Genomic DNA, 27,151 nt, shown 5'->3' on the forward strand with positions numbered 1-27,151 from the left:
CTCTGCAAATGCAATTCAATCTTGATCAGCAATGCATTCAGATTTTGTCTCAGGCTTCACTCAAGGCAAATATCTGTCATCTAGATGGTAGAGTATTTCAGGGTTACGCAGAGATGTCCATCATCTCCTGAGAGGCTTTTTTTTTTTTTTTTTAAGTGTGTTTATTTGCCGAAATAGATGTCATTTTTCCAAATAAAGTTCCGTGTATATGGCTGCTACAGTGATGAGGTCTAATAAGAGGTTTGGTATTTTGAGAGGGCAGGAAGAGAAGAGGAGGAGAACATATGGTGGACAAGAAGTGGGAACACAGAATTTTTAGGAAAGGTGAATGAACCAAAACCAAAGTGGAATGTGCTGAGATTCATTGCACTATTGCAGAAGTGATTATCCAGAGAGACAGTAGGTGGAAGAACGAAACCTCAGCCAAGTAAATTCGCAGACTCTGTGTAGTGAGTGATAAGCTCTGCCTTCAGCCTGGGATAATTGGTTTCATATCTTCATTAGGTCCTGAAAAACGAGTTATTTGGCTCACAATACTGGTCCCTTTCATGAGTTTGGTCACCCCAGGACATCTATTTACAGTTGAGCACTATTAGCAGCTTCTGTCTGGGAACTCCTTGGGTCTGGAGTAACTGGGGATGTTACCAGGCAGGACTGAGGAGCTGTGTCAGAGCTATTTGAGTGCTTAAATTGTGCTGCAGGAAGACATCCTACAGTGTGGGAATAACTTAATGCTCAATGGGAGTCTATATGGTCCTTTGTGGTTGCCCGCAGTTGTCTGCTTGTCATTTCCTTTGCTTCTATCAATTTATTTTTTATGAAAGCAAACAGTGGCTTTCTCTCAACAGCAGCAGAAAATAATAATCTGATCTTTTCCTTTCTCCTTTGCATCTGATTCTTTCCTTCTCTCCTTCCTTCCACATGCAGTATGAACAAGAGATAGCGAAGCTGAAGGAGCGCCTGAAGGTGTCGAGTCGCCGGCTGGAGGAGTATGAGCGGCGCCTCCTGGTGCAGGAGCAGCAAATGCAGAAGCTGCTGATGGAGTACAAGTCCAGGCTGGAAGACAGCGAGGAGAGACTGCGCAGGCAACAAGAGGAGAAGGACAGCCAGATGAAAAGTATCATCAGCAGGTGAGACTTTGCTGGAAAGTTTGCAGACCATGTAGGGCAGGAAGCTCCCCTTTGTTACATGTTTTCTCTGACAGTAAAGAAGGTAGTTATGTGGGCATATTGACATCTCTGGACTGATACTGTTCCTGCCTTGGAGATGAAGAAACTGAGATACAAGTGTTGAGACTTGCCTCAGATTGCCAGGAGAGTGGACAAAAAGATTTAGGAATTTCTAACCCTAGTGTCTGCTATACTCATAACTGGTCTATTTGCTTTGTTTGGAAACTATACTCAAGGGGTAGTTTTACAGAACAATTAGATTTTTGGCAATGCCTACTTTGCGAATAATAAATTCAGCCAATTGGGGATGGCAGAAGGATAGATAAGCTTTCTTGAATGCAGCAGAATTGTCTTCTTGCAGAGAGAGGACAATCAGAGAAGTCAAGGCAACAGTCCCACGGTAGCCGAAACACCCAGGAATAGTATTAAACTGTCCTAATTTCTCTCTGTTTTTGCGCATCAGACTCATGGCAGTTGAAGAGGAGCTGAAGAAGGATCATGCAGAGATGCAAGCTGTCATCGATGCAAAGCAAAAAATTATTGATGCACAGGTAAGGAGCTCAGGATCTCCAGGAGCCAAGTGTTCTGTGCTTAGAACCCGTTGTTTTCCCCTATCCTCCTGCCCCAGCATTATTATCTAGCTCCCAAGCCAGTACTGGCCCATGGTGTTGCACATGTGACTTGCTGCCTCCTAGAAGAGAATTGGGTTTTTTATACAATAAAGACTACTATCTGACACAAAGCTTTGAAAAAGCTTGACAGCAAATCACGGGACTGGCTGCTTCTCCAAAACCTTTTCTGCTTTAGGAGATCCCAAGTGGTAAAGGAACAGTGGTGCATTGTGTAGACGTTGTTCCAAGTGTGGGCCTGGGAACTCTGGAAAAGCTGTGCTTCATACTGGCGTAGTTTAATTGCCATGTGCATGCATCTCAGCTATGCAAGCTGAAACATGGCTTTGAATGTGTGAGAAAAGAGAATGCTTGCCATGGAGCATTGCCCAATGTAATCTCTCATATGTGGCATTTCACCTCATCTGACTCTCCATGTCAGTCTGGGAGAAACGCCCACTTTGCCACCAACCTGCAGTGCTTGCCTCAGTCAACACAAGTTAGTTGTGGAAAGTGGGACCTGGTGGGTGATGCATGTGAATGTATTGTGTGGGATCGTTTCAGCTTTTCTTCTGTGTCCATGCTGATGCCTGAGAGCGAAGCTTAGACAACAGAACATGAGACTGATTTGATATCTGCCTGCCTGTTATGTTTGTGGGTTTTGCATTTAGGGAGCACCTTTCCTGCTTCTGGGCTTTTTAATAGTTCCAACTGTATAACTTTTAATAAATTATCCTTTAAGAGGATTACATGTTTCAGCAGCAACCCAAGTTATTTCAGAAAGTTGTCTCTCCTTGTATAGGGTGAAAAAAACAGATGCCTCAGTTGAACATTGTTGAAGATGCTACTGGTGTGTTAGGACACAGACATAAGAGAGCCCAAAAGGCGTACCCTGGCCATTGCTTTGCTGTTGAATGGCCAGCAATACTTGAAATGTTTGAGCTCACACAGAAGCATAGGGAAAATACAAAATAGAGAAAAGATGTATTCTTAAAAGACTGGTGGCACTAGAAACATGCTTTATGGCGGATTTGCCTTCTGACAATCTGCGAACTTCTAAGTTTTGTCTGCTGCCTCTGCCTGTTTTCCCACAGTTATTCTTCAGAAAGGCTGTTTATGAAAGCTGGATTTTTGGATCCATGTCGTCTAATCTGAGCAAATCACTTGTGTACAACAGCGTGGTCCATCTGTTCTCTAACCTTGTAGAATAAGAAGAAAGCTGTACTGGAATTACACCATCTATATTTCCTAGCTATAGTGCAAGACGGTCCAAATGGGCATACCAGTGTAGCTGCCCTTTCTGGATGCAGCTCAAGAAGAAATCCTTTCTGTGAGGACTTGCACTCAAAATCTAGAGTGAGGGGTTGCAGTGCTGGACAATGAACAGGAATGTCAGTTGCTTTAGTTTTTGTCTTTTCTTGGCAGGGAGGTGCAGGGAGAAACAGTACATCAGCCCTTTCGTACAGTCTGATCAAGGACTGTTGCAAGTTTAAAGCTGGAGCAGAAGTTAAATGTACTGGGCCATTTTTCAGAGTTTATCCAAACAGCAGCCTGGTTTTGAGGGATGTGACACCTTTTTCATCCCCCTCAAGAAGGTGAAAGGGGCATTGAACAAATGCACAGAAAGACATAGGAGAGGGGAGGATCTGAGAGACCGTGACTGACTGAGGAACTTGCATCGCTTATCACCTGCAGGGGGAATTGTTGAAAAGACAGTAGCATTGTTTAAAGCAAGGCCATCAGCAAACCTTGACTACTTCAGTGTCGGTCATGGGGAAGGCTTAGAGTCACTGCCCTTTCGTGGCTGTCTAAGTGGAGAAGGAAACGGGTAAAAGATTCAGAACAAACGGTCACAAAAGAGGAGCCCAAGTGTTCACTGGGTTGTGCAGTGATCCTTTTAAATCACACTTGGAACATTTTTTCTTAGTCTGTGAGTCATTCGACACAGGGATGTATAGTGGCTAGAAAAGGAAAGGTCTTTTTTGTGCGAGATGTATGGAGTGGAGCTGGAACCTGGCTTATCTCACCCGTTTGTTTGAAGATTTAAGCGACTGCCAGGAATAGTGATAACCTGGGCTTCTTGTGCTTAATTACCTCGCCACAAGATGCTTTTCAGGATTTGCTCTTGTGTCTGGTGTTCAGGTGTAGCACGCGCTACTAAACCGTCGCAGGGGGAGAGCCGTGTTCCCAGCACACGTGCTGGCTGCACGGGCCCGGTGCAGCGCCTCGTGCAAGCCGGGAAGCCCAGGCGGTCTCGAGGCGTCCCAGACTGAGCAGGGGAGGTCTGGCTAAACTCTCCTCGGAGTAGCGGAGCTGCAAAGAGTACTAGCCCAGTTGCTATTGCAAGTGACGTCTCCGCTGTGTTAAATTACAGGTCATAAATGGGGATGAGATAATTCAAACAGGCAAGTAAACCCAATCAGTTCTCTAGCTGAGCAGTACCCAGCCCTGGCCCAGTGCGCTGACCTCCTACCCATTCCAGCTCCTCCTCCTTCCCGTGCCTCATTCGTGTGTGTTAGAAACACCTTTGTTCAGACTGTATTTTTCCTTCGAGTGAGAAGGTGCCTCTACGCACCAAGCTCATTCTTTAAAGATTGATTTTCCAGGTGTGGATTCCCAGCTGTTCTGCAGACTGGTGTAGTGAGCACTCATCGATGCCAGAAAATACCCAGCCTTCCATTTTTAACTCTTTGTAAAACTACATGCTTTGGAAAGAAATTTTAATTTTAAAATATATATATATTCCAGGGAAAACTTAGTCCAAGGAGGAGGAGCTTTAACTTGCTGAGAAACACAGCTCTGCTAAGGCAGTTATTTTTTTGTTTGGTTTGAGTTGTTTTTTTTTTCCCCCCAGCATTTATTTCAGCATGGGAGGAAAGGCTAAGGCCTTAACTCCTCCCTTGTCCCTTCTCGCTTACGTTGGCTAGATCGGGCAAAATACTAGGGCAGGCTATAGCCTGCCTTACTGTTGATTTCTCCTGCCTCCTCCTCCTCCCGCTCTGCTATGCAGAGCTTGGTCTCTTCAGGGCCATAATATAAACGGTATTTAAATTCTGCTTTGTTTTTGCACCCTAACATTTACTTGCTGGCAGAAGCCCACTAAGGAAAGCAAACATTACTTGATTACAGATGTACTGCGTAGCTGATGTGCTGGGATCAAAATCTCATGGGGCTGCTGTAGCACTTGCATCTCCTGAGCAGTATGTTTGAACTATCCCTTAATGTTTGTGCCTTCTGTACATCATTTTTCCTTCGTTTTGTTTCTCAAAGGGCTGGACTGGGAAGAGTCCCTGCATGCAGCTTTTTTCACCCAAGTAATAGAAATTAAAGATTTTTCTTCCTCAATGGAAAAAAGCCAGTGTGCTGGTGTTATTGAGAGCATGTTTCCCTGTTGCAATGTCTCTTGCGGCTTTGTGTGGCTGCGGTTTTTTTGTTTCTGTTTTGTTTTGTTTTTGTTTTTGTTTTTTGAGGGAAGATGAAAATTGACATTTCTAATTGTACCGCCAACTTTTTGGCTTGACCCGCCAGTGCTGGATCCCACTGCGGGCAGTCTAGCTTTTAGTAGGTTGGCTTTTGTTCTTGGGTGTTTTTTCACCTTTTTGCTTTGTTTTAATAAATTTAGTATATGTCCTTTAGCTTTCCGAATACTTTTGCTAAAAGTGGAGGCTAGCGTTTTCTGTGCCCGAAGCGTCAAAGCGGGACACAAAGCGAGCCCTCGATTCGGCGGAGCCCGGGAGCCCTCTGAGCTGGAATGGGTCTAGGAGCAGTGCTCAGTGTTTGTTCTTTGTGTTGTCGATGGCATCTCCCCCTCCACCCACACTGCCCTCTCTCCCCTTCACCTCAAATAACCCCTTAGTCTTAGCTTTTGGCTGCTTCTTTTCTATGTTGCTATTGCACCCTCGCTCCTGCTGGCAACTGCAGGCTGCCATTATTTGCTCTTTTTTTTTTAATTTCAAGCATACCATGGGTTTATTCTGAGCACACTCCATCCAATATACAGAGACGATGGCCATTAGATATCACCTGCACTCTTCTCTGCCGAATGAAACTTCCCATCACTTTTTTTCTTTTGCTGCCTGTTTCTGTTTTTCTAACACATTTAAAAAAAAATTGGCTATTGTTATTAACACCCACACCCTTCCCTTCCCTTCCATGGCAAAATATTGCATTTCCATCTGCCTCAGTTGGAGGCTGCCTGGATAAAGCCACTGTGACTAGATCCGTTCACCAACGTAACTTTGACTTACTGTCCCCTTCCCTGGTGCAAAAAGGCCAGAAGGGCCAGACTGGCGTGTGAAAAGCCTCTGGGCGATGTTACCCCAAGAAAACAGAAAGAGGCAGATATCCCATCTTACCGGAGAATGTCAGTAAGGCTGCCTCTGCCTAGAAATCACCTGCAGACACTGTCCCAGCCCCAGGTCCTGGAAGCTCCTGGTGAAGCAGGCTGGTGGGGCAAGGGTATTTCATTTGCAAAGGAGCTCTGACTTTGGGCTATTTGTTGCAGGAGAAGCGGATCGTGTCCCTGGACTCTGCCAACACGCGGCTGATGAGTGCCCTGACGCAAGTGAAGGAGCGCTACAGCATGCAAGTCCGCAATGGCATCTCGCCCACCAATCCCACCAAGCTTTCCATCACGGAGAATGGTGAATTCAAGAACAGCAGCTGCTAATTGGGCAGACGCTGCCGGCCATCTCCCCAGGAGAAGGGCAAGAGGGAGCAGACTTGAGAACCCCCTTTCCCCTCACAGGTTTACATAATGCTGCTAAAGTGGAAAAGAAAGAAGAACTCTGAAAAGTGGGCCTTATTTCCCCACTCAAGGCCAAGAGAATCGGGCTCCCAAGAACAAGTCCTTCCATATCACTGTGTAAATAAAGGCATCTCTTGAGTCATGTACAGAAAATGTTGATGTAATATACCAAAAGGAAGTGAATACTGTAGATTTTTTTAATTATTGCTATTTTTATTATTTTTTTTTTTCTCTTGTTAAAAGCACTGCAGTCCTTGGAGGAGGAAGAGGGGAGTGTGAGTGCATGTGTGTTGTGGGTGAGAGAGAGAGAGAGAGATGAGAAGTGGGTTACCTTAGATAGCAGCTGTATATATCAGGCTGACTGATACAAGTACCTGAGTGGAGTGAAATAGTAGTGAAACAAATTCTATAAAAAGACTCATCTGCTGGTTTTATTCCCCTCTTCCCTAGTTGTTCTTTAACTGAATGCAAACTCAATAGCAAACATTTTAGCAAGAAGATTGGCTCTTGCTGGAATTTGTAGTTACTTTTGGTAGGACTCCGGCAAAAAAAACAATTCAGACTTTTTGAACATTCTGGGTAAAAACTCCGCTTGGAGCAGCAAGCTTGTTTCTTTCCATTTGCACAAAGTCAGGCTTCCCATCAAACAGAGAAAGGGAATCTGCAGTTTTCAAGGTAGGATTCTTTCTTTTTTATGTCAGTTCTAATACAGTTTAAATTTTATGTTTTGAGAATTTACAGACCTGTAAATACTTTTTTTTTCTTTTTTTAATTTCTATCCAATCCTCACTTTATGCACCATGCAGTAGCACCCTGAATTCATTCTCTGCACTCCATCGGGAACAAGCAGGTTAATGCTCTGGAGAAAGGGCTAGCCAAAGGGTCCCCATGCCCAGCACAGTAGATTTCTGTATGCAAAATTCATTTTTTCTAGATGATTTCTTCATTTTAACTCTGCAACATTCAATTTCACTATTTCAGCCACTGGATTAGCCAGTCTAGTTCTGCTGAAAGATGCTTTCTGCGCCTTTTTTTTTTTTAAAAAAAGATCTTCCATTTCCACTGAAATTTGTCTTTCTTTGGATACTTTTAAGGATTTTTTTGGGCGTTCTGCACTCACCAATTTTTTTCTTAAGGAGTCGAGACTAAACTTTTCATCTCCAGTTACCTTCAGTTGCATTTCACCGAAGCATACGTACAGGCTATATGTGAATGTATCTGTAATTACAAAGTGACCTTCTTGTGGAAGATACTGACATTCACATACTGTAAAAGATTCACAATAAATGACGAGGTATTGTCAGTTCTCATGATTTCATCAAATGTCACAATACTTAGCCTGAGGTTTTCTAAAGCCCCAACTTCTTGAGTCAACTAATTGTGAATCTTCACTTTCACGTCATAGTGTACATTTCTAACCCCTTTTTCTTACAGAAGAATTGGGATGATTTGAACTCAGAAATTAAATAAAATCATTTCAACGGCAATTCAATTTTTGAATTACAAGAATACACTAATAACAGCAAGTGTAATTAACCCTTCAGACAAGTTGTGGAAACTGGAGAAGTTGATGTTCTCAAAACTGGGCACAGCCTCCGAAGGCTGCCTTCCTGTGGGGTGCGTTTAGCGAAACAGTTCAGGCTTAGACTGAGAAAGAGCTTGTGAGATGACCACAGGGGTACCAGCATTTCAGGAGGGTCAGAGCTGATGATCTGATTGTTCTTTCTGGCCTTAGTTTCTGAATCTCTAAAATTGTATTACAATAAAAATGTGGGGATTTCTAAGCTGATCTCATGACTTCTTGAAACCTGACTCGTGTTGCCGTGAACATGAAGGGTTGGCAATGCCGACGGCCCAAATTCAGTGTCTGTTGTCAAGTTTGTTGTTTGGAAATGATTTAAGCTCACATCTGTAGGCAAATTCAGTTTGTGGTAGAGTGCAGTATGTTAACTGTTCTACCTTGGTTATTGTGAGTTAACGTACTTCAGTTAAACATTGTCACACAAGTCTATTACGTTACTAACTATGCATAAATACAGAGACCACATCTCCTGCATTGTAGGATGTATAAGGAAAATGTGTATGAATCTCTTAACAAGGCCTTGGCTGTTAATTTACATCTCGAGGTAGAAGATTTGTCAGCAGTGAGCAGGGATTTATCTGTAATGCTTAGTTCTTTCAGCTCAGTGCTTCTGTCTCACTGCTCGAATGCAGCTTGGTCCTGCAGGCCAGGGAGCGTTCCTGCCTCGTTCTCGGTGTATCGTAGCCAAGTCTGCGCTGTCGTGGACACACCTGGGGTTGTGCACTGCATTTGCTCAGTAGTGACTTATTTTCAATACTTTCCAAATGATGTCTTCCAGCTTTCGGTCCTTGCTGACCTCTGATATTTTCTTCCTCAAACTGTGCCTTTCAGTTCCTTTTCCTTTCCTTCTTCCTTCATGCATCACAGCTGTAGCTGTACATCAAGCCTGGATTAATTTCTGTCTTGTGTGAGTTGCGCTCTCTTACAACAAACACTTGCAACCCCTTTTTGTTGAGTATTTTTGTGCGACTTGCATCTCCCTTTGCTATTTACCGTACTTACACAGCTGCATGACAGGAAATTTCTTCCCCAAAGTAGCCTTTTCAGATGGGCATGTGCATTGCTCATTTATTACACAGTGCAAATGGTATGGGTGTTCTGTGACTGAAACGTGAGAGCAAGTAGTCATTTGAATACATTGGCTGCGGAGGGTTTTTTGCCTCCAGGCTGGAAGAACAAGGCAGTAGCAGAGATGTCATTCTGGTAGCAGTAGTCTAGCATTAATTTGGGAAATGCATTTCACCAGGGTTCACCAGCTTTCTGGTAATCTATTAAAGATCACTGGCGTAGCTCTAGGGTTAGATGCTGAAGAGTCCAAGGAGTGCACTTCGGTTTCTGCGAAGAAATGCAATAGGGGCAACATTTCAGTCCTCTTTTTTTAGAGAGGAAATAATACCTGCCCCGAGGTTTATATGTTTTGGTGAGCTCTTTAGTGATGTATCATTCTGAATAACGTCCTTTTGCCTATGTATTTCTTAAGCTTGTAGACTGGGAAAAGTTGCTGTTCTAAAAGGGTCTATCAGTACCGCCCTCACAGCTTGTTCCTAGGCTGGTTCGTGTTGCTTGTGTATCCATTTCTACGCTAAAGTGCAAAGAGTGTTTGTCTCTGTTGGTGTATGGAGGAGAAGCTGCCTGTTGACCCAAAACGGGGTGAAGGTCACCGATTCGCAATGTTGCAAGACTAAAATTGATCAGCTGCAGAACAAAACATTGTGCTCCTGAGTTCTGCAGGCAGCTGTCTCTCCCAGTTTGTCACCAAGCGGCTTTCTAGAGAAATTTTAAGCTGCTTCAAGCCGACAATATGTGAAAATGTCAGGTTCTATTTTGTCCAGTCTGATAAAATTCCAGTGGCACTAAACCACGTGGCAGCCAAAAGGTCTGTCTTTTTTGGAACAAGAGCCCTAACTGGGCCTGATCACATTTGCTTTCCGACTAACAGCCGGTGGGTTTGTGCAGCAATGAGAGGAAAAGTAAATAGCGCAAAAATCCGATAATGAACATTGTAGTCATTGGGGTTTGGTTCATACTTTCACCAAATGCATCAGAACGTGCCTACTGCTGTTGCAAGCAACTGCTGCTCTCATTTGGGAACAGCTGAAGTAGTGCAGGAAAAAATTAATAGCCAGTAGGAGTGATATTTGTGTGTTCCTAAGGCTGAAACAGAAAAATTGCCCCATCCTGGCATCTCGGTCCTTGCTGGCCTTGTGTACTCAACACTGCTGTAAGTGTGTAATCCTTCCCAAATGGCAAAGCCAACTGGGCTTCCAGGTTCTCAGGGAAAGCTCCTGGCTGGTATGGTGGAGCAAAGAAATACAGCCCCTTTTTATAGCACTGTGGCCTTTTGCCATGTTGTGTATGGTGTCTGCAGGGTGCATGAGGAACAGAGGTAACCTGAAGGACGTGAGAGGAGACAGGCACTTGTGGAGAACAGAGGAAGCACCGCTGGAAATGCCCATGCTTTGCAACTCAAGGAATTCAGGCCTTTATTATGGGAATGAGAAGGTTTCACATCTGGGAAGTACCAACTGTCATTTCCTTACTGTATTAGAAATGGGCAGCTATGTGTAAAAGCACAGATTCATACAGCTACACATTTTGCAACTTTCCTCATAAATGAAATAATTCTAAGGAGGGGATCCAGAGGAGCATGGAAAGGGATGTGTATATTTTCTAGTTAAGAGAATATGGGGTGTATCCAGTAATAACTTCTGTATCCATCTAATAAGTTCTACTTTGTGTTCTTGCAATTGCTTTGGATTGGCTTAGGCTTTTTTCTTTTTTTTTTTACATGATATATTAATTCCATGTTTTATTGCTTGCTTAAACCCACCAGCTTTTAACTTCAACTGAAAACTCAACAATCGAAGTCAGTCATTTTTCCAGCAATGTACTGGGAAGGCGTCAGCAATATTTATCTGTCAGGGTAACTACATATGTATCCTATGTGTGTTCTGCAAATCCTATCTGTGTTCTGCAAAAATGCCTGTGTTGTTCCTGAAGAACAGTTCCTGTCCAAGGTGAAACCGTTACGTGTATTTACATCAGTGATTAGCGTTAACTGTGTAGAAGTGTTCTGGTCAGCCACAGGTATCCAGCTGTGTGACAGATCAAAAGGGTTAAACATAGGCTGATGCTTTTAGACGTTTCCTTCTTCACAGTGAGTTAACTCCCATGAGAGAGAGCATGTCATTACAGATCATGCCTACCAGGAATCCTACCTGTAAAAATAGATTTTCTGTCTCAAGGGCCTTAATAAGAGTGTTACTACACAGAACTGTTTTACAATGATAGCTCTAAATAATTTATTTTTTATTTCAACAAAGTACACCTTAAAAAAGTAATAAACTTGTTTTTCAAGCTGTATTTTTATGCTAGTAGCACTGGACTGTTTGGTCTCTGAGATCCATCTCTGCATTTCATTGCCTGGGTTTGTTCTAAAGAAGATTTATTTTTGTTCTGTGAATAATTTTTGAAGGTTCTTGTATATGTACAGATATAGATACATTTGAGGTCTTTTATTGATATTCCTACAAAGAATACAAATAAACTTTAACTTTAAACAGTTTGGACCCTTTGAACCTGTGCTGATTTAAAATTCTGTTCTCTCTGCTATCAAGTTGCACCTGGGTTTTGTGTAATGGAGGATGGTGGGGGGAAATTCGGACAGTGCAGCTTAGTGCTTTGGATAACGTGCACTTGGAACCGGGAGCTGCCTGGGTGAACTGAGGGGGTCTGTGGCTGGGAAGAGCAGCAGAGCAATTCCCTTCTCGTGTTTCTGGGACACCGGGTTCTGCTTGTGGCTGGGTATTTTGATGGGGAGTCCCACGGGGGTGCCAGGGCTCTGTCCCGGACTCTGCCTCCCTGTTACAGCAACCTCTCAAGGTTTCTGAAGCCTTCCTCTTGCCTGGAAATACCTGGCATTGTGGAGTGAGAGGGCGACAATCTGTGGTGACATGGAGAATTGCTCTCTGCTTTTATAGTCTGTAGAATACTTTGCCTTTTTTTCGAAGCTAAAAGACCACTTAGCCTGAAATCATATCTTAGGCAAGGGATTTTTGGTTATTTTATTACTAACAAGTGGTGAAAAAAGAACTACATTGCATTAATTAATGGGTTTATTCCTATCACCCTGGACAAGTGAAATGTGGTCAGCCCAATTTTCTTGTTCAGTCAATTCCTGGTTTTCAGGTTTTTCTGCACCAACGCAAAGCTGCAGTATTTGAAGTGTGGACATGCAGAGGAATATTTATTTACAGGTTTGCATAAAATGCTGGATTCTAGGTAATTTTTACTTATCCCTACACATGTGTATGAAATATCATATATAAGAAGTGGAAAAACCTTTCTTGTTGAATGCAAAATCTATACACAAGGGGATGTTTTGCTAAAAGGTTTTTTTATTCTCATTTTGCATGCTAATTTTTTTTTCAATAGCTTTGAAGCCTGCAAAATACACACAGCAAACTGTTAGTTGTTATTGCATGCCTCCACCCTGGCCCTACACCTTGTTCTGTTCAAGTCCCCTACATGTTGTGCCTTGTTCTTGCTTAGGCTGTGAGTTTTTCATGCCAAGGGTTGCCTTCCTGCATGTTTGTGCAGAACCCAAAACAGCGGATGCCTGGTGCTTCTGGGCATGAGGGCAGTACAAACAGCATCTCTAAAGGAGGCGTGTCTGTGAATTCCCACACCCGTGTCCTGTCCATCTTCTCAGTACTCACCCGTGAAAGTTGCTTACGCTCTTCAGCAATCCTAAGCGCTGCCCAGAGCAGAAGGCAGAGCTAGCAGCTGTGATGGGGAAGAGAAGGGACAGGGTGGGATGTAGAGCTGGAGGGACAATGTGAGCTCAGTATCCTTCAGGTTAGTGTCAGGATTTTGAAAAGTGGGGAAAAAACAAGAAGGAGAGGGATGGGCAGAGACAGGCAGGTCTGGGGGGGGAGAAGGAAGCAATCAGAGTGCGTGCTGAGTGAAGCAGAGGGAGGAAGCTGAGGGAGAGCAGGAGCACTGGGGCAAATGGCAGTTAGGATGGCACGGGGGAAATGCAATTAAAACTGCAGGAAGTTTGGGCTTTTTGCCAAGCAACTGATACTCAAGTGTTACCTCCTGCTGAGGATGTTAACATTCTGCTTTACCTTGAATGTGCTCCTTACCTCCACTGTGCAAAGTTCTTGTACGTGAATGTGCAGATTTTTCTCCATTTCTAGACATTCTGGACAAAGTATTCAGAACTAGCACAGGTTCTGCAGTCTGTTCTCATCACTTATGTAGTTCACCCACTCCAGCTGGAATGTTCCTTTGGAGAAACTCTCCTCCAGAAGTCCTTCTGCCTAAAGGGATGTAAGAGTAAAACCTTTAATGATTTCCTCTAGTGCAGGAATGTGTGCTGTTGCCTTAAGTAAAGAGCAGCAGCTGCTTACATGCATTAGCAGGTGGAATAGCAATTTGCTTACACTGAGGTATTAGTCTCATGAGAAGAGAATCCTTGCTCTTATTAGAACCCATCTCACATTCCTGCCCTTCACCTTTCTCCTGGTCCCACAGATTGAATGTCCTCATGTCTACAGAACATGTTGTATCAAATTCTGGCTTTTTGCTGCAGAGAGGTAGATCAAATATCTTGGTTGTAGGCATGAAACCTGGCTACCCCTTAATTCTTCCTACAGCAAGTAGGAATACCTGTCCTTACCAAGCTCTATGGGATCACGTAATCATGCTGATGCCACTGGAAACATTGCTTCTGCAGACCTGACTCCCCTTTTCAGCACACACTTGGCCCAGCTAAATAACAAAAAGACTTTGGCTGAAGTAGAGGGAAGGCTTTATTACCAATTATTGCCGACTTCAGTGTGGCTGGCAAGAGCAGGGCACTCAGAATAGGGGTTCCTCTCACCCCCTCGAATTCATCCAGCTTTCACCCTATAATATGACCCTAAAGACAGTGGTGTTAACACTGGGGAGAGGGGGACAAATACCATAGTGTTGGTAGCATGAGTGAAGAATGATATGGTAATGATAGAAACTAATGCAGAATGAAATATGATCTGTGCAGAAATGAATGGCATTTCTCACTCCCTTCTCCCTGCTGTCCAGGCTTCTATTTGCAGCAGGATACAGATGCAGAGAGCAGTTTCAATTTTGCTTAGAAAAGAAGATGACCTGCATGCTGTGAAGAAAGAACTACAGCTAATTTGCAGGCTGCATTTATTCACCCCTATCCTTAGTTATTTCTCCCTCTTCATCTAGCTCACTTAAGTCAGACAATATGCAGGTGCCATGCTGGAGCCTACATGAAACTATCAATTTACAAATTATTACTGCAGGAGTGGCTGTTTTATTGGTAAGAGTTGCATCTTGCCTCCCTAAGTTAACTACTGTTTTATGTTCTCCAGGTATTCAGAGTCATATGGAGATAACATCCATTTTCAGAGTTATGGACCCAGTATACTTACAAGAGAATAGTACCAATGAACAGAATGAAAGAGATGCTGAGTACCATACAGTCTTTGGTACCACACGGGGACAGTCCCTCCTGGTAGTACATGCAACGCCCATGTGTACCTGTTTACCACCGGAAGGCTCACAGAGGTGGCTGCAGGCAGTCTACGTGAGAGCGTTTGCTCTGCATTCATAGGAGCAAAACAAGCATGATGGGGAAGGAAAGTGAACAAAGTAAAGCAGTGGTAGATACCTGCCTTTGAGATGGGTGCTTTGAAGTAGCCTATTGCCTGCACAAAAACTCCTGGCCAGAGGCTCAGTGTCAGTGCCACTTCTAATGTCATGCCCATCCTTTGTCTTGGCTGAGGTAGAAAGAAAGGTTCATCTCTTTGGGAGATGTAGCAAAAAAGAGGTTGAAGGAGACCTCATTCACGTGAGCGTCCTGTGGATAATATGGCAGGAGCTCAGTAAAGGAAAAGAAACTTTTATGGGCCCTTCTTCCAGGCTTGACAAGATGGGGGAGAACAACTGACTGTGTTCAACCACCACTCAGGAAGCAGCAGTCGCAGAAGCAGTTCCTGTGAGGAGAAGCTGGTTTGGTCTCCGTGAAAGACTGTGTGGGAACAGCATGGCTGGGCATTTGGGGGAGCCTCCCCTCATCTGGACTCAGGCATTTGGGTGAGATGTCCCTCATCTGGGACCTAGCATTTGGGGAAGGAGGGAAGAAAGAAACGTGCTGGTTGCTTGATTTCCCCTCTCTTTCTTAGGGGACAAGTCTTCCCTGATAGAGCCACCTGCGTGCCGCTCTCCCGCTCTGGCAGATAGCCTCACTAACACCCCGTGCACATTCAGCAGCTGACTTATGTGCAGAGATTCATTTTGCAGAGCCAGCAGTGTCCTGTAAGGAGGGATTGTGCTTACAGGAGACGCTACCCAGGAACGTCCTGTAAAAAACTATTTTGTAAAGGCCTTAAAAAGGCGTTCAGGTGTGGGTTTCAGTCCTCATCACAAACAGTGGATTAAGTTCTGCCTGCAATTTAGCTGAAGTACATAAGATCACACATCCCCTTTGGACACATAGGGCTTTGCCCATAAATTTGTTCCTAGAATGTGTGTCCCTTTTTTCCTTCATCCCCGGTGTGGTTAAATAATCTGTGTTTCACTATTCAAAGCTTCGCTCTCCATTATTATCTGTGTGTACTATTTCATTTAGTATTTTCAAAGGATTCTTTTCAGGATCCAAGGCTTCCCTGGCCGGAAGGCAATGAAAGAGGAGGATGGACTTCATATTCCCCGTTAGTACCAGAAACCTCTGAAACATTTTACTTTATATTGTTGGATATTTCCAGGACCAGGAATCCCTGAAGAACGCAGACTTGCCCTTTCAGATTTTTTTCTCCTACTACTGGGAAACTGTGCAAATGGTAGCTCCCTGCTATGCCAGGATATGCACTCTATAAGGCTACCTTTAGAAAGTCATTGCTACAGCAACCAATACAGCTAAAAAAGCTGATAGAATGGGCAGCATCTCCTCTGGGGTTGACTGAAGGGCAAAGAAATTGCTTCTCCCTCCGTAACATTTTTTTCTTGAAAGAAATACATTCCCTGCAGGCAGATTCCAGATTGTGGCTTTGTCAAAATATGGAGCTTAAAAAGGAAAGTCCATCTGCCCCAACTGCTGACTTGACAACTGTGATGTTGGAATAAGCCGTGTTCCTAAAATGGAAAGATGGAAAAGACCTAGGAGGCTGTATATGGTCCCTCTTCCAGTTCACTAATGCAGGCACAGTAGTGCTCTGTTCAGTCACGGCAGAAGTGTTCTTATGAGACTTATGCCAATGTGTTGGTGGTCTAATAACTGCTAGGAAAATTTCCTGAAGGCCTGGACTGGATTTTTCCATGATGACTGTCCCCTAGAGAGTAAAGTTAGCATAATATCACCAATACTGATGTTCCCACCTGTATGCAAAGCATTTCCTGTTGCAGTTAGGGACAGAAGCGGAGTGTTAGCTGTGACTCCTGAGTTAGCTGCTGAAAAAGTATCAGTGTCAGAGGAGTCTGTGAAGAGTAAGCATCAGTTATCCCAGAGATCAAAAATCCTGGATAAAAAGAGCTATTTACTGCTATAGTACTGACAGTGGCTTTTCAAGTGCCATTAGAAACTGCTAAAATTATCTCATTAGCTGCTAATTGCTGGGCCCCTGAATGCACCTTAAGATAATTCCTAAAAGAAGCCAGGTGACAGTCCCAGACCCATCTCACATAGATGTGTGTGTGTGTGTGTGTCTCCTGTCACCCGGCTTCAGTGGCTAGCAAAACTGCTGATTTCTGCCTGTTCAGCTGAGGAAAGGAATGGCTGTGAAGCTTTAGGGCACAAAGGAGCTGCGTTGGCAGAGCTGAGTGGAAGTCAGCTGCCTACATCCAAGATGCCATGCTCTTTGGCCTCTTACTATTGCAGCAAGAAGCTAGTCAGTCGCAGAGATACTGCGATTAGGATTAGAGGAGCTGGGTGAAGAAGGAAGAGCTGCCTGTGGTGGCCTAGAAGAAAAATGAGCTGACAGAAACACACATGTCCCATCATCTGTAGACCCTCGTGCCCCCCTGCACCAACAGCTGTGGGTAGACCTACCACACTGACGAAGTCTGCTTGCCTGGGTAGTGGCTCTCCTTGGCTACAGCCATCTCAGATTGGGCTTGACCAATGTAAAAGCATAATGACTGGAAACTACTTGGAATGGGACTAGATGCAAGAAAGAAAATAGACAGTGCAACCAAAGCTCCCAGCCTGCTCCCCCAACACCTGTAGCCAGCCTGCAAAGGAGTCCATGCAAGAATTTGCTGTGGGTAACAAAGATGATTTTTCAAAGGCAAAAGATCAGAAATGAGACAGCAGCCATTAGGAGCCACTGAGATTTGTGTTCCTAGGGAGCTTGGCTAGTCCTTAGTTCAAAAACATCCAGGCATCTGATTTCAGCTGGATTTAAGTATCTAGTGGATCTGAGTATCTGGCTGTTTTCAGTCTCTCAGTTGTAGAACCTAAGCTTGGCTAGATGTTTCTTGGGTGATTTTGCTCTGTGCAGCCTTCCTGTATTTACACCTTTCCCAGCAGCACACCAGTTTCCCAGCAGTTTCCAGATGCATGGCTATGCTGATACAGATTTATTCCTTCTAATCAGGACAGGTCTGTGGTATATACCTCATGCTCCCCAACAGTGTGGCCTTCTGGTTTGGGGAAATGCTAACCTAGTCTTTTCCATATCCTAAACAATAAAAACGGCTTTTGCTTCAATTATGTTCATAATCACACTACTCAGCATAGAAGTAAAAAGGCTTATTGTCCCCCAGGCTTAAGGGCATCAGCAAATCAGCACTTTGGGTGCTGATCCAATAAACACTAAGTGGGATATAATTAAATACTTTGAATATTTATATTGACAATGAAGTTTTTATACCTTCCAGTAAGATATTTGCAGTTGTCTGTGGTCAGAGATAGGATGTGCTTGGTTGGAAGGGACCATTCCCGTGGTCTCGGCATTACAGCAGCTCAAAGGTTTTGGTCAGCTGATGATGAACATGGAGGAGTTCCACAACACTGAATCTGCTTAGCTTACAACTGGGCCCAGGCCAGTCTGTAGCAGGCTGGCTGTCTTCCTCATCAGAAAGGTCACCCCAGCAGCTGGAGGGAGAAAATTTGGTGAGCCGGGAGTGCTGGAGCCGTGCTTTCAGCATAACCATGGTTCCTCCAAGTGAGGATTGAGTCTCATTAGCAGTACACCATGTGCAGGTTGTACAGTCTTAATTTTGTTTTAGTCTATGAATACACTTATAAATGACCATTTGAGTACATACTGCACTGAGTACCAGGCTGTATGGCCATTCTTCTCTGGCTTCTCCTGGTTCCCACTGAACTTTCTGGCTCACCTGTATGCTGTGGCTCATAAGGGCAACAGCTGTCACAAGGGCCTGTACTGGAGAGAGTCCGGAATGAATTTGATAAACAAATCGCATGCAGACGTGACACACAAACATGCACTGTTGCAAGTGTTTCTTTAACCACTGCTCCTTCATCAGCATGATAAACAAGTATGTTGAGTATCTTGGGGGCAAATACACTTGCGCAGATGCTACAAGTGTTATCAGCAAATTGGCTCAGGGATATATTTGCAATTCACTACACTTTGAATTGCTGTCAGTAAAATGTTCGTCTTTTCTGAAAGCCTTGGGCCATCCGTGAGAAATTACCCCCACCCTATCTCAGACCACATCACGATATGTTAATGTGACAAAGTCCACAGAGATTTCCCCCCACATTGTCCTCTAATTAATGTACTACTGAAGTATTGGGAACTTAAAATAGCGGACAAAGCAGATGCTGATTAGCAAAATAACAAATCTCTCCTTCCCACCCTCAGACTGATCTGAAATACTGATGTCTTACAGATATGACATTTGTCAGAAAAGGCAGCTAATGATTAATCAGTGTGCAATAATGCAGTAATGTAAATAAATGGCTTAAATTGAGCAGTGCAGGCAACTTCATATAGTTGGTCAACACAGATGAGCCCTAAGCAGGACAAATCATGCTGAGAATAAAAAGGAATTTCAGTCTTTGATCATACAGACAGCAAAACAGCCAGTAGCAGCAGCAGGCTTTTGTAGGAACTGTGGTGAACGATTTTTCTTGAGCTGTCAAACAACTGCCATATAAAGTTGTGGTTTTTAGTCATTGTGAATTTAGGCAAGATTCAAACAGGCTATTTGGAATTCCATATATATACAATATGTAAGTTTGCATACCTTGTTCCATTCCTTTCCTCCAGTTTGACTTCTACTCCCCAGCTCTCTACTGATGTTTGTAAGCAGATATCCTAGGAATAAGGACAAATAGAAAAAAAAAAATGTGAACAGAACCACTGCAAAACTGTTAAGGAAAAAGATCCAAAGAAGCAGAGCTTCCCAGTGACATATCTGCTCAAAGAACAAACTTGTCAACAGATCTTCCAGAAAAATAACACAAGGAAAAGCCAAAGAGGAAAAAAGAATATTTTTTTGCTCTTGAGGGGGTGAGGTAAAATCAAGTTTGCAGAAGATCTTGTTTCTAACCCTAACCCTGAAGTCCGGAATCCAAATGCAGTGAAACACCCTACCTGCTGCAGGCAGCAATGGAAGCAGCAGCAGTGTGTCATCTCTGGGGGGATTACACTGGGGAGGAAATTTGAGTGCACTTGAAAAATCTGCATTTAAATAGTCTCTTGGATGATCAAACCTCTCCTAGGAATGCCTGCTGGGCTGGAAAGCTAACCCACACGTGTACCAGTATTTGTCCCATTGCTACACTGTGTTTGCCCTGGCTGCTTCATTTACCCTTTCTTGCTAACACTGTACCAGTTGTGCCGTCCTCTTAAGAGTCCGGCCTAGAGCCCGTCGTAATCCCACGCTTTCGCTAGGTTGGCTACCGATGCCTTCCACACAGATGCGTGTTGTTGTAGTGCAGCGCAGCCAGCTGCTTCGCCTGTCCCCTTCCGCTTCGCTTCCCCTTACACAGCCGCAATAAAAGACACTGGCGTTTGCTGCCAGTGCAAAACGGTAGCTTGGCGCTTCTGGAACATTTTGTAAGTACTGGGCCACGTTCCACCATCTGTTTCTTTCGTTGTTGTTGTTGTTGTTGTTTTAACTCTTGGCCTACGCTGACTTCTCTTACTGCAACTGACTCCTGACTTTAAACCAAGACTACTGATTAGAGCAGTCTAGATATCAATGAGAGGAATCCACATTAATAGACTACTGATAAATCCAAACTCTTCCGCCTTTGCTTTGAGAAAGCCTCCTTCCTTTTATTGTGCCCTTATGGCCTTCCCTCGGGAGTTCAGGAAGAATTTTCAAGAACTGAGAGGTAGAAGAGATGATAATAATAGTGTCTATAGCCTCTATACACTGTATTTCTGAAGGTTTACCCTGTTCTTTGGCGTGTGACCTACTTTCCTATGACACGTTTTCAACCCAGCAAACAATTCGGGGATCAAGCACTGAAGCTGTGAGCAAAGAACCATGTGTTTCTGGGAACGAGGAGTGGTAACAGCTTTTGTTAGGAAACTGGAGGTTTTCTACCTAAGGAATATGCAGTAGATCTATCTACCTGAGCTCTGGAAAATATTGGATGCCACAGGGAAAGCTATTGCTTAAAACGGAGATCAGAAGATTACAACCAGACTGAAAAGTGAGTAAGAATCTGTCTAAAGCGGAGCACATTGTGCTGAAACATGAATTGCAATTCTGAGATCTTATTTAATGGGCTTTTTTTTTGCCCTCAGCAGGAACAGCACAAAAGTACTAACAAGACTGCTTGGGAAACAAATGTGGGAGCCATCTTCAAACACAGGAGGACCAGAATGTCATACAAAATTAACTGAATGACCTTATGGGCTAGGATAAAAGGAACTGAGGGTCATGTAGGGGGAAAGGAAGGAAATTGTATTGAAAGTAGATATAGTAAGAACACTGTGATCATGTTTACATGTTATAATTAATAATTCACCGAGTAGAAATGCACGATAGACTCCCAGCTGGCCTATCAGCCAGCCAAACAGTAGGCATAGCAATGCCGTTCTGCGTGCATTCATGCAAACCATATGGGAGCCATGGGAACACTATGTTATTTACATCTGCTTTGAAGGGATGGAAATAGTTTGTTACCCATATCAGGTATTTTAATTTCTCCCTTGTGCTCAAAATCATCAGAAATCCTGGGGAGAATGAAAACTAACCAGTCACACTGGCTGGCTTGTTTTCTCACTGGAAACAAAGCTGACAAGAGGCTGCTTTTGTGTCACCTGAGGCAATGTTTTGGAGGGTGCCAGTTGCCCTGGGAATGGCATCTGCACATTGCAGTGCGCTATTCAAAGTGGGCAGCAGCCTGTGAGAGCTGGCTTATGCAGCTCAGTCCAAAACATATGCTAGGCAAGCAGGTCAAAACCAATATCGAGTTAAGGAAGTTAATTCGAGTCTGAGGATTTTAGTAGTATATTCCCAGTAGACACCTCGTGGGGCTTACCTTTACTTTACACTAAGCTACAAAGCAGTGACACCCACTCAGGAACTTGGTATGCTAGCTCCCTCCTTCCCGAGGCACTCAGTTTGCCGGGAACAGAAAATCAACACAAAAGCAGAACCTCTGCTCATGACTGTATGCTGCAAACTGTGGAGGTGAGAAAGCAGGGAAGATGTGCACCTTTCTGAGTCCCAGTGTCTCCTGCTGTCCCCTCTCTTGTCACGCGCAGATCTCTGGAGCCAGAAAAGCCCCCTGCAGAGTTGAAAGCAGACAAGAATGGTGCTGTAAAAGCCACTGAGCTCAGCTCTGTGATTGAAGCATTACTGTTTTTAAAACACAAAATTATCAGTCACCAGAGCATGCAGATTTCTGAGATGACATGAGGGCAAACCCAAAGTGACACTACACTATCCCTGCAACCTTGCACACAGAGCTGTGGCTACCATGAGCAGCAATCCTTTATGTTTAGTTCAATGGAGTACTGGGGAAAGTTGTTTCTGTAATCTCAGCTCTAAAACATATATACAGTCTTCCCGTTTCCACAGCAGGGCATTTACTGGGTAAACTGGGAAGGAGCCTTAGCTAGCCTCATCGTCTCTGTTCAAGAGGGAGAAATTGAGTCGAGGAGGCAATGTGACCTGCTCAAGACTGCACAGCAAGTCAGTCTTTCCCAATGTTGTCCTGTGCTCCATCCCTGTCCTCAAACCTCCCAGCTACAAGCTAGAGCCCCTCTGCTTTAGACCTTGTGGTCTGGCCTGCGCTTTCTTTTCAGAGGGGTGCTCTGATGTGTCCCTGCTTTCCTTGCTCTGTATGAAGTGGAGCTACAGTGCACCTTGGCCTTCCAGGCACGTCTCCACTTTGGGGCAGCAAAGAGCGTAGTAGGTAGAGAGCAGGAAATCCCAAATAGGCTAGTGAAATTGCTGCTGGCTGGGAGGGAAGGCTCAGTCCACACTAAGTTTTTCCTTCTAGCAGACTAGAAATCATTAGCACCGGTTAAATTACACATGGGTGGAAGTTACTACTTCCTTTTCTGTATTTAAAAACTGATTCAAACAGTAGGAGAAGGTGGTGAAGGGCTGATGTACCAGAAGTTAGGCTTTTTCAAAAGCACTAAAGATTTCAGAACCTAATTTTCGAATAGATTATGCTCCCATGTACTATGGGCCAGGCTCCCTAATCCCAACCCCCCTTCCTAAATTTATCCCAGGTATAGAAAGGTCAGAAGGCCAAGAAGAAGAGCTCAGGTGGAAATTGCAGCAGTTCAAAACTTGTTCTCTACTGTTTTTGCTATGTCTGCCAACACCAGGATCTTTCAATTCAGCTACTTCTGAAAATCACCCAAAACAGATCTGGCCCCCTTCCACCTCTCTACTGGATTTAATACTAGATTTGCATTACCTGAAATGCTACCTTTAACAAATACTTCTCTTATATTTATATACACATTCTAGACACTTTTAAGCTGATAGTGTCCTTTTAAAAGTCAGGCTGAGTAGGGAGTCAGGCTGAGTAGGGCAGAGAATTTAAATAGGTTTCTATACCCCAGACACCTGAAGAAGGAGAAATCACTTTGGGCTAGATATTGACCTAATACAAGTAAGTATACCAGTATTATGATGGGTATCACACTGAATTCTGCTGTTGTCCACAAATCAGAGCCATCCAAAGCTGGATTTTAACTTGCATTGTCCTTTCTTTTCCTCTCCATGTCATATTTTCAGAAGAAACAGCACACAGTCTCAGCCCCTGTATTTTACAAATACCACATAATACAGACTGGTGATAGGGAGCCTATAACCATGCAAGATTTTGGATGCTTAGCTTTTGTCTCTTCCTTAATGCATAAATCTGAGAAAATGGGCTGGAAATCTTCCAAAAACAGACTTCCAACTGAGACATCTGACTCATTAACCTCGGGTCCCAGGGTAGAATGCAGATGTTTTTAACTCTTCAGAGTAAATCTAGCTTAATTTTGTCCAGACATTAAAATAAAATGGTTTCTGCGTTATAACTGGAGATTTTTAAAGGGGAAAGCATTGTTTTTATGCTCTCCCAACATTCAGCTTTTTATGTTTCAGTAGTGTCTGTCTTCAAAGATTACTGTTCATGCAACATCAAACAAGTCACCATCTCCTTTGCTGGTATGCGGAAAGTGGCACAAATCTCCTGTCAGTAACAGCACTTCCATTCCCTAAAGCGGTGCTTTTTATGCTTTGACCTGTATCCCATTATCTTTCCACAAACATTACTTTTGTTTACCTGCCACGTTCTTGCCCTGCAGGCCAGTTTCATAGCAATTCTCCCCAACAGTGCAGCCTTCAGGTGCAATTTAAGTGCCGGTAGTAATTATGTTTGAAGGTTAATGTTTCATGAAAATATCAAAGCATTTCTACCTAACAGCTTCACTGCTGACTTTGGTAAAAGCCTGGTTTTCTTTCTTGTTTGTTTGTTGTGGTCTAGCAGTAATCTGCTTGGCAACTTGATGTTTGTTTTTATCCAGGGTTTAATCTACCTGATAGAACTTAAGTGAAATATGAACTATGGTTCTGGTCATCTTTGGAGGGTGAGGAGCTATAATCTTCCTTTTCCTCCTGAAAAACTCTCCTGAGTACTAAAGGAATATTTGGAGATGTGCCATCAGGCCATATTTGGCCAAAGATTTGAACAAAGACCAGAAACAAAGTGCTGTGTTAGTGACAGAAAGGCAGAAAACAAAGTATCTACCTTCTAGCTTTGCTATATAACACAGAATGGGAAGACTGAAGTATCAACTGTTCTGGCTGCAAAGAAAATCCTTTTCCTTATAAATTTGCCTGCCATATCTCTTAGAGGGCTTTTTTTTTCCCTAATATAATGTGCAAAAGCCCACCTTTCATTAAAAAAATCAAATTCCTGCATTGTAAAAATACTCTAAACTGACAAGAACCTCCGCAGCCACCCATAGCACTACTCAAAAAGTAGGGAAATGAGGACAGATTGAGGGAAAAGGGGGCTACATATCATCATAGGTGCTGCTAGCTGTGGTTCATGGTACACTCAGCACATTTGATTAACATGCAGGAACTGGTTTTGTTTTTTTTTCTTTCTCCCATGGTTGATGGGCAACTGATTATACCTGCAAAGAAAGGTTAGGGTGGGCTGTTTCAGAAGATGCTGCCTCTCTAAATTATGCACTAGAGCAGATAGGTAGGTGAGGAGGAACACGTTCAGTTCCCCCAAGCAATATTCTTGTAGCCACTTGCCTGGTTATCCAGGTTTGGTTGGGTGCTGGGAGTCACACCCAGGCAGCTGGTTATTGGACTCAACGGGGGCAGCGGTTCAAGAGAAGACATACCGAATAGCCCAGGAAAGGTACTTTTAAGCTAACTCTCTAGGCTTTATTGCATACATGAACGTAGGTGTTCAAAATGAAAGCAGCTTGTCTAGCAAGATGCTCTCTACACAAGCGTGGGAGACACTACTGACAGGCAGCATGGTGTTGCATAGCAGGGCTTCAGATTTCAAATGCAATAGCTGAAGAAGTCTGGCTGCTTGGGTAGATAAGGTTCATTTCTTTGACTATCAGGTGTTATTTCAAAGTGCTCGGAGTCTCAAACTCCCTTAGTCTTAGAGCTGTGTGTTAGCAAAGGGCCAAATTCTGAGGCATTTTTGATGACAAAATGCTGAATTCAAGTCAATTCTGCCTCTTCTCTGTGACAGTTCCTGGCAGCAAAAGCAATGCGGGGATGGGGGCAGCCAGAGCATGACCGTCTCTTTTAGAGTCCTTCAGGAAGCCTCATTTCGCCTGGGCTGCACAACCTGCCACTTCTCCACGTTCCTGCCATTCGACAGACTGACATTAATACATGTCCACTAGAGGCTGTGTGAAGCAGCTACTTCCCTTTCTCCTGTAAGTAATACCACAATAATGCCTTACTCAATGCATTGTACAAATTGTTATTGCATATAACACTAGCTTTATCTGGTTATGTCACTGATGAGATGAAAAATTAAATAGCTGCTAAAAACCCTGTGAAATATGGGGTTTATGAATTAGATTTTGTGGGGGAGAAGAAAGGCTGGCTAGATTTTGTTTCTTGTTGTTCATATATCATTTTAATACCTTAAATGATGAATGTGATATAGTTTGATAGCTAAAAATATCACACCACTTTTGTGGTGGAAAATGTTATTAAAATGAAAATAAATATGAGAATCTCTAAGGAGGTGAGAGAGAGAGCACAAGAGAATGTATAAGGTGAATAGACTTGGAAGCTTTTCAGACAGGGAAAAAATAATAGTTTTGCTTTCATGCAGCACACATTGGTTTAAAATATATTTCAGACCGCATATGTTTTGAACTATTTAGCTAAAAATGAGCCACTGTGTCTAATTATCATCTCAAAACCCATGGACAAATGCAACAGGCTAAACACTTTGAAATGTAAATATAACCACAGTACTGATACTTATGTGGTGCAATAAACAGGTAAAACATGAGATACAGCTTTCAAAAAGTTAAGAAAGAACAGCGAGGGCCTAGAGGAAGGACAGGAAGAGTTGTAAGAAACTGAATGCAGGTTTGCAACATTTTAGAGTTACACACAGAACTTGAGTTCATCTAATCCAGAACCCTGCTTCCAACAGAGCCACAAACTGATGTTTCAATGCCACCCAAAAAGCATAATGCATTTAGCTACGGTGTCATGAGTTTATGCCCTAGAGCTTGAGAGCTGATGATATGTATCTCAGTGTTAATGAGGTCAGATATTGTGAACTATTTAATTATTGGCCAACTAACAATGTTGAAGCTGGTTTTAACATCCTCCAGGTCCCTGTCAGTCAATCCGTAAAGTCCTTTTAGAGAGCCATTTTGTGCTTGAAAATTTGGACAAGAAAAACCCTTCCTTAAAAGAATCCACAATTCTAAAAATAGTTTTGTGAGTTATGTTAGAAAGTGGTGCCCCATCAGGAAAAATCAAAAAAATGGTTAAAATGCTGGTATACCAGATAGATAGAAAAGTGCCACCCCTTGCTCACGCCCCTGCCCCAAAATCACTGTTGAGAGAGAAGAGGTCCAAAAGGAGTCATGGTGCCATGCCCAGCCACCTGGCTATTTGGAAGCTAGTGAGTGAGGAGAAATGTTCAAAATTTGCAGATAAAGAAGAGTATCATGATGGCTGATGTAGATAATCTCAGAGTAATGATTAACACCAGCTTCTGAAGGCACAGTCTAACAAGGAAAGAAAGTTCAGACCTGTAACGCGCAAGTCCGCAAGAAGAGGTCTCTAATACATCAGCTTAAAAAAATAACTGTTGTATATCTGCTTGGTATTAGGTACCCAGAAATGACCCTGGAACACAACAGGCAGATGACGGGGAGAAAAATGGTTTGAAATTTTCTGATTACCACTGGGTGGAGCTAAAGCCCTTTTTGTTTAAACTGCTCCTTTCCTAACTTCCTTCTCTTTTGGAGAGAAAAATTTCGAATCAGGCTGTTTACAGATTGATTTGGAGAACTTATTCTGCTAATGATTTCCATTCTTCCGGAAGGGAAGGCCAGTGAATGTATTTCTTGGGGGGGGG

At 43.4% G+C, this 27,151-nt stretch overlaps 1 protein-coding gene across 2 annotated transcripts in view; it reads left to right on the top strand.

Annotated features, from left to right (window-relative positions):
* RASAL2 (RAS protein activator like 2) overlaps positions 1 to 11,671 on the top strand; it is a 121,580-nt gene extending 109,909 nt beyond the window's left edge. The window contains exons 17-20 of one of the 2 annotated variants that reach the window (XM_067300588.1): positions 928 to 1,130; positions 1,633 to 1,720; positions 4,152 to 4,182; positions 6,282 to 11,671. In XM_067300588.1, the coding sequence (XP_067156689.1) occupies positions 928 to 1,130; positions 1,633 to 1,720; positions 4,152 to 4,182; positions 6,282 to 6,424 (465 nt within the window). In that variant the 3' untranslated portion in view covers positions 6,425 to 11,671. The remainder of the gene's footprint in view (positions 1 to 927; positions 1,131 to 1,632; positions 1,721 to 4,151; positions 4,183 to 6,281) is intronic. The other variant, XM_067300587.1, reaches the window with a different exon arrangement.
* Positions 11,672 to 27,151: the final 15,480 nt, after the last annotated feature.

This window comes from Apteryx mantelli, chromosome 8, assembly GCF_036417845.1.
Source record: "Apteryx mantelli isolate bAptMan1 chromosome 8, bAptMan1.hap1, whole genome shotgun sequence".
Taxonomy (NCBI): domain Eukaryota; kingdom Metazoa; phylum Chordata; class Aves; order Apterygiformes; family Apterygidae; genus Apteryx; species Apteryx mantelli.